General features: G+C 38.4%; 1 protein-coding gene across 1 annotated transcript in view; it reads right to left on the reverse strand.

Annotated features, from left to right (window-relative positions):
• LOC101693146 (transmembrane serine protease 11F) overlaps window positions 1–15,470 on the reverse strand; it is a 76,234-nt gene continuing 60,764 nt past the window's right edge. The window contains exons 6-10 of the mRNA XM_013062354.2: window positions 13,945–13,983; window positions 9,764–9,965; window positions 7,733–7,992; window positions 5,602–5,744; window positions 1–1,442 (exon numbers count right to left, since the gene is read on the reverse strand). Of these exons, the coding sequence (XP_012917808.1) occupies window positions 1,284–1,442; window positions 5,602–5,744; window positions 7,733–7,992; window positions 9,764–9,965; window positions 13,945–13,983 (803 nt within the window). The 3' untranslated portion in view covers window positions 1–1,283. The remainder of the gene's footprint in view (window positions 1,443–5,601; window positions 5,745–7,732; window positions 7,993–9,763; window positions 9,966–13,944; window positions 13,984–15,470) is intronic.

Here is a 15,470-nt window from a genome sequence, read left to right on the forward strand (position 1 = left end):
TTCTCTCTGCCTACCTCTCTACCTACTTGTGATCTCTCTCTCTCTGTCAAATAAATAAATAAAATCTTAAAAAAAAAAAAAAAGACACCTGTGCAAGGACACACAGTTCATATGGGGCAGAGCCAATATTTAAGTTTGGGCAGCCTGGTTCCAAAGCCTGTGCTCTCTACCACTAGACTCTGAGCTATATTTAAGCCCCAACGTCATTCACTCATTTGACAAATTAAATTAATTTATCTTAAAGCTCACAGAGGCTTTCCTTTCTTCCATATACAGGAAACATCCATGCTGTCCTTAATATATATGAGGTACTGTCCTAAGTGCTTATATAAATCAATTCTCCTGACATGATAGATATCTGACCTGTCAGAGAGCTAAAGACCTACAGAGGTACCAGTTATCATCTGCTGATGTAGTTATTTCTAAATAAATAATTGGATAGCTCATTCCACCAAAAATCTGAGGAGTGTTTTTCCTGCTGTTAATCTTTTGAAAGCAACTCTGCTAGCCTATGTCCCTTCTTTTTATCTTTCTCATACACATGGAAGAATGCTCCCAAGTTTCTTTTTTTTTTTCCTTCTTTCTGGTCTAACTTCAATTGATGTATGAATGGCAAGATGCTATTAAAGAATAAATCAGAAATGTTTCTTAACAATACAACATGCTTCCTGAAGCTAGTTTTTGCATATATAACAATATTAACAGTAAGTTCAGATATACTCAAATATGTTTTAAGTGGCAACTCTTCTTGTTAATGATAATCCTTTGTATTATTATTCACAAACCCAGGCTGGAGTTCAAGTTACATTGCAAATCCGTGTTTCTCCATTCTAGCCATTGAATGAATGTCCAGCTATCAGTCCCAGAATGTTGAAACTCTGAATTCTCAGGGAGTTATATTTTGCAACAAGAGTTACAGGTGCTCCAGGTACAGTGGGTTTTTGGCAGCCTCAGCAGCTCCTCATATCCTGTGAAAAGTGATGTTCTTTGTCTTCCATCGGGGGAAACCATTTGTAAATGCTGATCTTATTAATAAGTATCACAGTTTCTCTTGTGAGTGAGGAGTTGCTCTTATTGCCATTTGCTGTGGTCTTCCTCCCTCTGGGCAGAGAAAGAGTTCAGTCATTTGTATGCAAAGACCACCTTGTGATACTAGATTGGTCTTAGAGGATTTCTTGACATCCAGAAAAACCACTGATCCAAACCACATGGTTATAAATAATATACAATATGCAGGTGTTTCTGCTTCATGGGCCATGGATAGAGTTCATGGACAGTTCACACTAGATTCCAGTCTTGGAGGCAATCCATTCTCGATACTGAGTCACTCTGGTGTAAACCCCAGGTTTTTTGGGAAGAGCACATGATTGTCCCCAACTTACTATACCAACTAAGTACCAGATGTCATGATTATCATAAACCAGTGGTCCACCAGAATCACCCTTGAAAAAACAAAACAAAAATATATTTAAAATTATTAACTCTAATTTAATTTAGGAGGAAGGTCATTACAATCCTCTCTCTTCCACAGGGAGAAGAAAAAGGATATTAGTACATGGTATAGGCATCCAGATTAGAGATAGGTTATATAATGTTTCTCAGAATTGAGATGCAATTTTGTCCTAAACATTAAAGTGCATTGTTTCCCAGAAAGGCTAAACCCCATTCACATGGAATTTTTACGTTACTTCTGGTTTAACATTCTTAGATTTTTTTTTGTTAGTTTGACTAGACACTTCATGCATGGTTTAGTAAGTACGTATATAAAATATTAAATATGAAGTTAACATTTCCAAGAATAGGTGGAAAGTTTTGATGATCTCTGAATATTGACAGGTAGACTCTATATTATAGATTGATTCTTGGTCCCCTTTAATGCCCCTAATTCTAATTTATGCTTGCTTGCTTAATTTTATATAAGCCCCTTTAAATCTGTTTGGAACAAGGACAATTATGTAAATAAACAGATACATATGTAGAGGTTGAAAGAGTGGTCTTAGTAGTTGAACCGTCAAGTTTCAGGACTAGCTCTATTAATTATGGACTAAGTGACTTAGGATAAGATACTTAACTTCTCTGTGCCCCTTCTATCTCATTCATTTGTTCTTTTATCAACTATCTATTGAGTTCCAATTATGTGTCCCAGGCATTTTGAAGGGCATTCAGGATTCAATGATGACTGAAAGTGAATGGTCCCTATACTCATAAACTTGAAGTTTAGGTTATAAAAACATTAAACAAGCCCATAAATAAATGCAAAGTGACAGCTATGATAAATGCTAAGGAAATATACACAGGGGAATGTGACTGGTCAGGGAGGTCAAGAAAGCTTTTCTTGATGAGATGTAATTGAGTTGATATCTAAATGAGTTAACCATGAAAAGGAAGGTGGTGATATAACATGTTCTAGGCAGAGCAAACAACACTACAAATGCTCTGTAGTATGGAGGAGCCTGGTAAATGCAAAAGTCTGGGGAATAAAAAGGGGGACTGAAGAGAAGACAGCAAAGGGGCAAGTGGTGTGTGATGAAGCCGGAGAACTCAGGAGACTAGGTCTTGAGGAACCCTGTGGATCTTTCTTAAAAGTTATATTTTCTATCTTAAGAAAGAAAGTAAGTCCCTGAAGTGTTTTAAGGATTTTGACATGATCAGATTAGCACCTTATTAGAAATCATCCTGACTTTCATTTGACTAATGCAGTCAAGGAGCATAAGCATGAATATAAGGAAATTAGCTAGATGTCTAATTCCTTTAAGGGAGCGGTAAGGAAAAAGTAGGGAAAGGGAAGCAAGAGATGACAGAGATATTTAAGGAGGTAAAATCCTTGGGATTAGGTAATCAATTGGGTAAGGGGTAGGGAAAGAAAGCTAGAGTGCTCTCTGGGGCTTAACAGAGTTAAAGGAGATGTTGTTCCTAGAGACAAAGAAAGAAAATCAGGTGGGGAGGCAGAAAAGCAAAATTAGGTGTACCATTCTGAATTTGAGATACCTTTGAAATATCCAAGGGGAGTTGCCAAGTAGGAGTTGAATATGTAAGTCTGGAGATCAAAGGGGAGGTTGGGACTAAAAGTATAAATTTGTGAATCATCTGTCAAAGGATGGCATTTGAAGCGAAGGAAGAAAATTAGATCTTTTAGAGAGAAAGTATAGCATAAAAAGAGGAGCAGGGACAGAATAGATCAAAATTTAATGGCTAGGTTTAAGAGAATGAACTTGAAAGGAAAGGAAAGAGAAAAAGTAGAGATTCAAAATAAAAATCATTTCAAGCCAAGGAAGACAAGAAAGAGGGAGAGGCAATCATTATTAAACGGTGCTAAGAGGTGGGGGGGAAAGAAAAGAATAGGACAAAATTAACAAGACAGTAAACAACAAGTACTGGAGAGGGTGCGGAGGAAGGGGAACCCTCTTCCACTGTTGGTGGGAATGCAAAGAGAGTCAAGTATTGTATGGTTTTACTTACTTGTAGAGTGTAAGGAATAACATGGGGAACATGGGGAGATGGATAGGAGAAGTGAGTTGGGGGAAATCGGAGGGGGAGACAAATCATGAGACACTGTGGACTCTGAGAAACAAACTGAGGCTTTTGAAGGGGAGGGGGGTGGGGGGTTGGGTGAGCCTGGCGGTGAATATTATGGAGGGCATGTATTGCATGGAGCACTGAGTGTGGTGCATAAACAATGAATTTTGGAATACTGAAAAGAAATAAAATAAAATGAAATGGAAAAAATACATTTATTGGAGGTCATGGGGGGGGTCAGTGGAGACCTCAGGAAGAGCTATTTTGATGAACTGATAGGGCAGAAACCATATTGGGATGGTTTAAAGGGAGGTGAGAAAATTGAGATAATGGGTATGGACATTTCCCCCAATATTTCATAGTAAAGAGATACGATGTGGTGCTGATTGGAGGTGTTATGGGTCAAGAAAAAGTTTTTTTTTTTTTCCCCACCTAACTTACGAGAGATGAATAGAAAAGGATCTAGCTACAAGAGAAATGTTGACTATGAAAAGAGAGAAAATAATGTTAATGTAAACTTCCCCAAAAGGTCAAGAAGAACCTGAGCAGAGAAGGGATCAGCCTTAGAAAAGAGGTTACTTTTCTGTTGTGACCTAAGCTGAAGGTGGATGAAATGGGTTCAAATGAAGGTAGGTCTGCCTGCTTGGTGCTAGGAAGATGAGGAAATTCTCTGCTTATGACTTACATTTTTCTTTGAAAACTGAAAAAACAAAATCATCAGTTGAGAACAAAAAGGTAAAAAGAACCCACAGAAATTAGGGAAAATGGAAAATGTTGGGAACATTCAGAGAGAGGCGGATTTGAAAAAAACAAACAAAAAATAGTAGGATTGTCACTTTTATTGTCTAGAACCTACTAGAGTAGAACCAGTGTGTTCTGTTGTATTTTTTCCAGGAGCATTTGACTTCATAGGCAGAGAGAAAGAGAGATTAGATAATTAAGTTCTTCCAGCTTTGGAACTTTGTCAGACAGAAACACTGAAAAGAGAGATCACTAAGAGAACTTGAAATATTAGCAGAAGTGTTCAGAAAATGACTAATAGTGAAATCTAAGTTGGACAAATTGACACTGGAAGAAAGGATTAATGGAACATGATCAGGCAGAGAAGCAATGGTCTGTAGGTCCTTATGAAGTTGAAGATAAGTGATATTTTATTCAGCCAACAAATTTTTGTGCTAGGCACTGTGTTAGCTCTTGGTAATGCAGTAGTAAATCAAAGAGATACCCCCTCAAAATCTGTGCCTTCATGGAGTTTATATTCTAGTTTAGCAGGAGAAACAATCAACCATCTAAATAAAATATATTGTATATTGGATGATATGAAGACTAGAAGGTTGGGGTGTAACAGAGAGTGCGGCCTAGGGAGCAGTAAGTGTTTGAAATGCAAGCAGGAAGGATTGAAGATAATTGTTAAATAGGAAGATTTGGGGGAATTAGTATTTTTGGAGATGCAACAATTTTGGTGACAAGACTCAAGATCTGACCCTAGAAAGTGACTGAGAAGAAGTGAAGATCAAAGGGAGTTAGGAGGTCTAGTGCCTAATAGTCCAGCATTTCTACGGGTCTGTGTCAGTACTGCAGTCTGGGGATGGACAGGACGTGCTTCAGGTGTCAGGGTCATTGAAGAGTGGTAGGGACAAAGAGAGAGACTGAGAGGCCAGGGGATGAAAACAAGATGCAAGAGAGATGATGCCAAAGCTGAATAAAGTGGTCTTTAGAGGACAGGTTTCTCTGTCTTCTGTTTCCAATTTCATTTTTTAAAAAAAATAACAGAACAGAAGAGTAATTGTTTGAATCAGAAATAGGGAACAATAGACTTTAATCTCCTAATTTATAAAATAGGCATAACAGTACCTCTTCAATTTCCCTATAGTAAATGAAATAATATATATAATGTGCTTAGCACTTGGCTTGGCCTACAGAAGCACTCAATACAAGAATTTTTTAATATTATGATTATTAAATAAACTGAATTCTTAGTGAAATAAGTGATTTTTTTCCTCACCTAGGGGAAATACATGCCGAATTTAGAAATAGCTAATGGAAATTTTCTTTTCCCAGTTTTGACCTTGACTTTGGACTTACTTTACATGCATCTACTTTTCCTTCCATGAATCCAGCACACAGCATTCCCGACGTGATCAAGCCATCATATACATCCTTCCTATTACACACATCAGTGCTTATGGTTTCCACCCTGGCTTGCCGAAGTTTATTTTGTGTGGGTCCTATTACACAAGCAAACATACACATACAAACAAAACATGTATTCTTTGAATATAACTGTATCTAAAACATGGAAAACACATATGTTGTATATTCCTAGGAACAAAAACACAAAAACAAAAGAATGTAAACATTAATTATAATTACTTATTGCCTAATTTCTGTTCTGTATGATAAATGCCTAAATGCAAGGAACTATAAACATACATACCCCAATACTATATCATATTTGTGAATCTTCAAGTTATTAGAACCCCTACAATTATATGTAATAGTGTGTGTATACACTTTTTTCCGTGAGGAGATGGTTCATTCCACTCATCTTGACCAACTGGTACCCTTTTCTATATATGGAAATCAAGGCTAAGGGAAGTACATTTGTTTTCTGAGATAGTAAAAAAGAAACCAGTGCATGAGCTGCACAGAGTTATTTGCCCCATTCTGTGCTATGTGCATTATTTGGGGGTGCCTTGAAGCTTGGGAAACAACCACTGCCCAAGATATGCCAGCAATCTGATGCCAGTACAGAGCAAACCTAGTGGTTATGGGAAGGAAGGAAGTAGCTTAGGACTCCAGAACAAAACTGCTGGTGAGCAGTCCTAAACATGATAAGGGCAGAGAACATAAAAGGAGACTTTTAGCAATATCTCACAAAGTCCAGTTGGACATGCATGGGACATTTGGGAAATTTTACGTATAATAGAGTTTTGTCAAGAAAAGAAAAGCCAGGGGCACCTGGGTGGCTTTGTTGGTTAAGTGTCTGTCTTCAGCTTAGGTCATGATCTCAGGGTCCTGGGATCTAGCCCTGCATCTGGGTCCCTGCTCAGCACGGAGTCTGTTTCTCCTTCTTCCTCTTCACCAACCCCCAGCTTGTGCTCTCTCTCTCTCTCTCTCTCAAATAAATAAATAAATAAAATCTTTAAAAATAAAGAAAAGCAAAGGAAAAAAAGCCAGATTAAGATATATTAGCATTTGTCTCTTACTTTCTTCAGGATGATCTTTGATAGAACCTTAAACATTTCTTATTTCCCACTTTAAAACATTCAGCTAATCTCTCTCTTTAGAGTGGAATGAGCTAATAACTAAAAATTTTCAGTTCTGGTCTTTCATTTATAAAACTTGTTTCTTTCACCCACCCAGGAGCTGAGACCGATGAAAATAAATATATGTTAAATTAACTAATGCAAATGAAAATTCTCAAAACATTCACAACACACTTTTACATTTTTAATCATCAGAAATCCTCATTAAAATGAAGAAACATTTAGACAAAAGATAGAAAGAGAGAGAGAGAAGGAGAAAAAAAGAAAGAAAAGAAAGGAAAAAAAAAGAAAAGAAATGTAAAATGAAAAAAGCTATCAGTGGGTGCCTAGGTGGCTCAGCTGGTTAAGCTTCTGACTCAGGTTTCAGCTCAAGTCGCGGCCTCAGGGTTGTTAGATCGAACCCTGTGTTGCCCTCTGTGCTTAGTGTGGAATCTGCTTGAGATTCTCTCTCTCTCTTTTTCCTTCTCTCCCTCCGCTTCTGCCCCTCCTCCCACCTGTGTGCATACACTCTCTTTCCCTAAAATAAATAAATAAATAAACAAATAAATAAATAAATAAATCTTTTTTTAAGAAAGCTATCAGTAAGATCGTGATCTGAACTGTATGCTAATTAGGAGTTATACATCTGGGAAATGTACAATTTAGAATCATTTACTCCCCTGTAGCCCATAGTATTTTGTCCCTTCTTGTAGCACCTAAAACAGCCTGTTCTTTTCTTCTTTATTAGCTTCTGCCCTTTCTCACCGCTACTATAATTAATTGTGAATTCAACGAAAGAGACCTGATTCCTTTTCCTTTTTTAACCCCCAGATTCCAGTTCTACTCTGGGCCATATACACTGGAGACATCAACATTAATTTTATGAAGAGTTTGAAATGGATTTCCTAGGACAGATCGTTAGAGCTCAGGACAAATTTGCACTAAGTATATTAGGTTGAACTACTCACCATCATCTACAATGGATCCGAAACCTGTGACAAAAACACTTGTTTTAGGTGGCAACTTTATAGATGAATCTGGAAGGCAAACTCTCTGGACTATATTTGAAAACTCAACTCGAGTAGTAAGCTGAGCCAAAGCAATGTCATTTTCATTTGTTTCTCTGTGGTAGTTTTCGTGAACGATAATTTTCCCCAGGCTTCGCTGCACTGCAGGTGGTGTTATTGTTGTACCAAAAGTAGCAATCCATTGACTTGGGTCTTTATTTCTGCAAAAAATGAAAGGTCAGGTTTGTGATGTCTAAGGGCATCCTTTAAAAGAGACTGAGACTGTATTTCTCCCCACTATTGGGATTATGCTCCTGAAAAATCTCTAAACTCACAGTATCCCAGTCTTTCTTCCATTCTCTCTTGAATTTATTCCCATCCCCATCATACCACAGTACTGATTTCTCTTATGAAGGTCACCAGTTATCTCTACTTTATCACACTCAGTGGCTGGTTCCTGTTAGGTCTGTTGTTACACAAAGGCCACCCTGGACCTGCTGAGATGTGCACTTCAATCACTGCATCATATATTCCTCACTAGATATTAATAAATGGACATTCTGGGTTTATTTATGTTAAGTTTATGTAAATAAGTGTCTGTCATGAACTAAAATGGAAGTCACTCTTCAAAACAAGTACAAAGCTTGGAGGACTATGTTAACCCCCCAAATCAGAAAGCCTTTAATTAGTGGAACTCAAGTTCCCCCAAGGCATAATGCTAGTTATTCTGAGGACTGTAAATGTACATAAATGAATCTCTTTTTTCTTCTCTAGTGAGAGAGTGACAATCACATTAAATTCCTTAGGTCATTCTTATTACACCTCTACACATAAAGATAGGTGTAGCCACCTTGGAAAAATTTGGCTGTTACCCTTGGAAGAATGGTCAAGACTCTCCTCATATTACCAAGCACAGTTTTCTCTGAAAGGGAATGTGAACAGTGCCACTGGCCAGGGCTTTACTCAGAGCTTTTGTCTTTTGAGAATTTAAAAGAAACCTCAAGGGGGGCGCCTGGGTGGCTCAATGGGTTAAGCCTCTGCCTTCAGCTCAGGTCATGGTCTCAGGGTCCTGGGATCGAGCCCTGCATCGGGCTCTCTGCTCAGCAGGGAGCTTGCTTCCCCCTCTCTCTCTGCCTGCCCCTCTGCCTACTTGTGATCTCTCTCTCTGTGTCAAATAAATAAGTAAAAATTAAAAAAAAAAAAAAAAAAAAAAAAAGAAACCTCAGGGAGGAAAGATGACGTGTGCTTGACCTCCTGGGGCAACATGGTGCCCCAAGTGCATGCATGTAAATTAACACAGTTGAGTTTTAAAAACTATAGCTGTGAAAGCCTAAGCATCACACTCTTATCAGGTCATATAGGACTAGTCTTCAATACAGTGGGGACAGTGGGACAGGTGATAGGTCCCTCCAGTCATCCACACACCTTTCTGGACCACACAGCCCACATGGGTTCTTAAAGGAAGAGCTCCAAGAGTGATACCCTTTATTTTTTCTTATTTTTAAAGTGACGGTGGATGTTGACAGAGGGAGGCTAGCCCTCTGTTAGAGGCCCTCTACACCTCAAAACTTAAGCCTGCATCCAACTGTATATGTTACTCAGCAGAAAAGAATGATAACAGAAGCAGCTGAATTTTCTCCTTGAGCATGTGGAAGAGCTTATCCTTGTTATGTGTATAACCGTCAGTCCTTACACTAAAATAATTTATGATATAGTAGGAAAGATAACACCAGTGTCATGACAATATAGGAAAATATGTGCTAGGAACCATGAGAGTGATACACACCAAACTTCATAAATATTGAGAAAAGAGAGAGGGACGCGCGTGAAGGGAGTGTAGAGCAAGCGTCGCGCCTTCAGAGGACAGAGCAGGACCCATTCGGAATGGAGTAGACGGGAAACTGCTGAGCGGGACTCTTCCCAAGTGCTGAGTTGGTGACAGGCCACGACGGGGCAAGGAGGTGACAGGCGACAACCGCCCTGCCAACTTACTTGCGGAAGCAGTGAGCTGCTGTGAGCAGCCAGGTGTTACTGATGAGGCTGGCTCCGCACTGATGGCCTGCCCCTTTGAGCTGGAGGCTGACCTGCCACGGCCACTCCCCTTCCAGAGCTGTTTCCCTCCCTTGGACAACCCTTTCGGTAGAGGAGGACGCTGGCAAAGGCATATTTGAAGATGTCATCCTTATTCCACAGCCTGTCACAGAAATATATGTTAGCTCGTTTTCATGAAAAAGAGGAGGAGAAGAACGTATGCTGATTTGCGCTGGGTACCGATGCTTCGGCAGTCCACTGTACCTGCTGCTTTTAACCCCTTCCTAGGACTCAGCATCTGAGGTTAGTCTATAGGGGTCCACCTGATCCTGTTGAGGTTCAAAAGAAATACTAACAGGTCAAGGCCTCCAGCCCGGGAATTAGCTTCTCTATTAAGCATATATAGATGGATAAATAGATAAAACATTTATTGAACATTAAAAATACGTAGATCCTCTACTAAATGTTTTAGGTTAATTATAACAACACAAACGGAGCCTTGGAAAGAGAACTTAAATTAATAGAGGTCACCCAGCTGGTAAGTGACCTTAGAGTCAGAGGATCTACATCAAATTTGTGTGCTCTTGCCCCTGAGAGAGAGCCCAGTACTGAATACAGGTCATGCCTCTCCCTCGACATGAATTTATACATTGCCTTTGCAAGCCTGGACTTTAAATAGTCTTAATAATGGTATTTTTGGTTTTCTAAAACTTTAAAGTCTAGTTTCTAAAAAAAATCTGGTTCCCTGGCAACAAACTCTGAATTTGTTAGAGGTCAATCAACCTCAATAAGATCTGAAAAACATATTGATATATTTTATTAATGCGACTTTTATTTTTTTATTTATTTAAAGATTTTGTTTATTTATGCATTTATATATTTAGTTATCTATGAGAGAGAGAGAGAAAGTAGTGAGGGGGTTAGTGAGGGGAAGAGCAGAGGGGAGGAAGAGGGACAAGCAGACTCTGCTGAGCCCAGAGCTCAATCTGGGGCTCCAGCTTAGGACCCTGGCGGAGATCACGACCTGAGCCAAAATCAAGTCAGATACTTCTCTGACTGAGCCATACATGCACCTTTATTTTTATCTTTTTAAAATAAGCTCGATACCTCATGTGGGGCTCAAACTCATGACCCCACCTTCAATTTTAGTATATGTGCTGCCGAAGCGAGCACATGACCCCACATTCAAGAGTGGCATGCTCTACCGACTAGCCAGCTAGGAGCCCCTATTAATGGAACTTTTAATTATTTATATTTTTATTAAAAATACTAGTTTTTTCAAAAAGGAATTTTCTCAGAAACAGGTTAAAATATATGCCTGAAATCATATTTATAGATTCATCATAATTTTCTCAGAATTAAATAGCTCCAGTTTAAAGTGACCATAAAATTGAACAAATAGGATTTCTGGGTTAATATAATGTCATATTGGTAGTGCCCAGCTTCCTCTTAAAATAGGCATAGAAGTCACACTAATATAAATAATACCTACTAGTTTTGAGCCAGGCCCTATATGTCGTGTTACATATATTTTCTCCAATTTTCACAACAACTGTCTACGTTAGGTGTCATCCTCATATTGTAGATGAAAAATCTGAGTCTATGCTATTTTTCTAGGGCAAAAGGAGAAAATTCATGAAAACTTATGGAAAGATAAGAAAAAAAATTTACAAATTCTGGTAAAAACTGCAATATCCAAAGGCATTTGAAAGCAATTTCTTGGACTACGCAAGCTCTAACCTGGGAACCAGAATTGTGTGGGGAATCCTGGTAAGCCTGACAAAGCCTTTGGCTTCCTGCTGTTGTGATTCCTCGGCCCAGGAAATGAAGCTACACCGCACTTGTTCCTAGCCAAGCAGAAACTATAGTTTAAACCATCCCACTGTGACTCATGAACTCTTTTCTTTTTCTCTATGTAGGCAGAAACCACATTTCCTGGCACACCATCCTATCAGGACATACAGAAAAGATGAGAAGTTCTATGAAAATGCAGTTACCCCATGAACTGGTCTGAATGTGAACCCTTCACATTTATGTTAAAATCCCGACTCTTCGAGGTCATTGTATTAGCAGGTGAGGACTTTGGGAGATGCTTAACTCACCAGGGTGGAGCCCTGAATCCTACGAATGGGATTATGCCTTATTAAAAAGTCCAACTGCCTTATTAAAGAGTTTCCAGAGAGAGGGGCGCCTGGGTGGCTCAGTGGGTTAAGCCTCTGCCTTTGGCTCAGGTCATGGTCTCATGGTCCTGGGATCGAGCCCCACATCGGGCTCTCTGATCAGCGGGGAGCCTGCTTCCCCCTTTCTCTCTGCCTCTCTGCCTACTTGTGATCTCAATCTCTCCGTGTCAAATAAATAAATAAAATCTTAAAAAAAAAAAAAGAAGAAGAAGAGTTTCCAGAGAGATCCCTAGCCCCTTCTGCTCATGAAATCTGTGAGCTGGAAGAGGTGCCTCACCTAGCCATGCTGGCATCCTGATCTGACACTTTCAGCCTCCAGAACTGTTAGCAATTAATTTCTGCTATTTATAAACCACCCAGCCCATGATATTTGGTTATGGCACCAGGAATGGAATGAGATGCCCCATGAAAGCAATTTAAATAGTGAATGGAAGAGCACTGGCATCAGTGCTATATTTGGTGGTGCAAACTGGGAGGTTGATGTAGTTTTCATAAACTCTGCATCTAAGATCAAAAATCAAGCCTGCATCCAACTGTATAGCATGGTTAGGGCCCCCCAAATCAGATGATATATAAAATCAAAAGACAGACACATCTCTGAAAGTTATTTTCTACAAAAAAATTTTAGGGCATGTGTTTGGTATCAGGCAAGTTGTGCAAGAAAAACATGATCTTAACATAATAAAAGCAGCCAAACATAAGGGGAAAAATATACAGTAACGAGAGTACATATAACATAAGGGCTATCTGTAATTAAATAAAACTCAAGAAATCATAGACACATCATAGGAGATATAAAATTCACATGGAAGAAGACAAAACATGACACTAGACAACTGAGATAAGTGGTTTTGGGGAGTACATAATGGGTAAGATCTTTCTGAATGCAGAGGAAAGTCACCTGAACTGGAACTAGAAATAATGATCAACATGGAGGGCAAAAAATGGAACTCAAATAAATCACCTGTGTTCCTGAGGAACAGCAACAAAAATAGAACAATGGGAATGGAAATCATTCATCAAATTTATAATGGAAGAACATTTTTCCAGAACAAGAAAAAATATATATATACAGATTGAAAACATTCATAATATCTAGTCAAAATTCAGTGCAAAATATGATTACATCTCACTCTCTTGGCAAAAAGTTAAAGGGAAAAAGAATTCCTACATTCATCCCAGAACAAAAAAGGTAACCTATGTAAGAATAAAAAATGCAATAGTTTTAGATTTCTTCTCTACAACAAAACACTAGTAGAAAATGGAATAATGTGTATAGAATTTATAGTTAAAGTTTATGACCCAATAATCTTTAAGAAGTTGAGTTAAAGGAAATGGAAGCAGGAAGGCAGAAAATACACATGCCAGATATTTCAGCAAGAATACAAGAAAACTGAGAAATTGTAACAGAAGAAAACCTAACTAGTTACCACTATTAAAATACAACATTAGAAAGAAAGTTATAAAACTTATAGTATCAATAATATGTATTTTTTTTTTTTTACTACTTCCTGCAAGTCATAAAACTTGACATTGTATCTGGGGGGCTCAGTTGACTGAGCTACTGACTCTTGATTTTGGCTCAGGTCATGATCTCAGGGTCCTAGGATCAAGCCTTGCATTGGGATACATGCTCAGTGGGGAGTCTGCTGGAGATTCTCTCTTTCACCTCTCTCTCTGCCTCTCTCCACTCTACTCTCTGTCTCTCTCTGTGTCGCTCTAAAATAAATGTAAAAAAACTTAAAAAAAAATCCTTGATGTTGTATTTGGTATAAATTTTAAAATTTAAATGTTTTAAATATTAAAAATAAGCAGGAATAAAAACACCAAGTGTTTGGTTAAACAAATACATTAGGTGAGAAAAAAAAAAGGCTGTATAAATTCTGCTTCGAACTTTTCTGTGGCTTTTATTCATTATCTTTGTTATGAAACGGACAGTGAATTATGGGTTTTGGAACTTACGGCTGCTGAGAAGATTCCTCATCTTTTTACTGTCAATAGCTGGAATGAAGAAAACATTGAATTAGTTGGTAGAAGAATATGTTCCTGTTTTTGTGTGATTTTGTTCAAATGGTCACTGTAAGAAACGTTTATGATCCAAAGCATCCATATTTCAAGAGTATGATATTTTTCATAGCCAACTAATATATACATAATTCTTATTTGAATTGGTCCAAAATGTATACTTTTATCATAAAATGTAAATAGAGCATTTTTGTTTTCTGATTTTTGCTATGAGATCTAAAAAAGAATTAGGAAATTAGGAAAGAATGCTAAAGATAAATGTCCCTGATTGCCTTCTTTGGGAGCTCCAGTGTGACTCGAGGATGCAACTTCCAATTCCCATCACTGCTTGTGCTCAGTATATTAGATATATCAGCCAATGTGTGTCATGCGTATGCCTGATGGCCAGTGTGGAAAGGGCAGCTCCACGGAAATAAGGGCATCATAGGTCCCTCATAGCCCAATTTCCAGCCCTGGTCTACAAAGGATAGGAATTCACTCAGTGCAGGTTGGTGGCCTTCTCTTACTGAGGATTCTTCCTCAAGATGGATGTTGTAGAAGGTTGAAGCTCAGGCACCAGGAACCCACCCATACCACTTCATGCCTCCCTTCTCTGACATCTTTTTTCCCTTCAAAGTTCTCCTCTTGTTCATTTTAGTTTCCTTGTTTGTTTGTTTTGGTTTGGTGTTTTGTTTTACTCTGGAATATAATTAACACTTAAGGTAGGTACCATACTCTTCATTATTTCTAATTACTTCATGAAAGTTGTCATTAATATGTGTGATGTTTCTATCTCAAAATGGATTTTAAGGATTTTCCTGACTTCCAACAGAGAAATTACCTTTAGATAATCTTTTTCTTAAACTCATGGATGCTTAAGGGGAAAAGACTTTCCAGTCCAAAGGGCAAGCCTTATTTCTTGGTAATAGATCAGAAATAGCTGCCCTTGAAGTACTTAATCAGAACAGTGAACACAACTGGAACACCTGTCTATGAGACTTATGCTAGTGTTTGCGGGGAGGGGTAAGGAGCCAGAAAGGCACAGTAGGTACTGTGTACTGACCTTGAGACTTATCATTTGAAACACATTATTATGCCTTTCTGCTTGGATTCCAACTAGCTGTGAGGTACTTTCAATTTCTTAACATTTTGACCTCATTTTCTTCTACTTTTAGGGAAAACCAAAACTTTTCTGATTTTTTTTTTTTGCAAGGAATAAATGAGGAAATGAATGAAACATCATTTTAAATTGGAAATAATCTAGAGAACCTCTTCATAGATCATGTCAATGGTTTGTCCTCCAGGAGTAAACCTTCATAAAGATGTTTGTTTCCCTGATACTGTAGAAGATAACCCCTGGAAGTGACCTATAAAGACCTCGGGGAGTCAGAACACCTGTGCTTTAGTTTTGACCCTGGGGCTTGCTAATCCTTGAGTCTCAGCTTCTTTAAAATGGCAGAAAATAGGGGCACCTGGGTGGCTCA

Source organism: Mustela putorius, unplaced genomic scaffold (genome assembly GCF_011764305.1).
Source record: "Mustela putorius furo isolate JIRA1106 unplaced genomic scaffold, ASM1176430v1.1 tig00000430_pilon_pilon_pilon, whole genome shotgun sequence".
Classification (NCBI taxonomy): domain Eukaryota; kingdom Metazoa; phylum Chordata; class Mammalia; order Carnivora; family Mustelidae; genus Mustela; species Mustela putorius.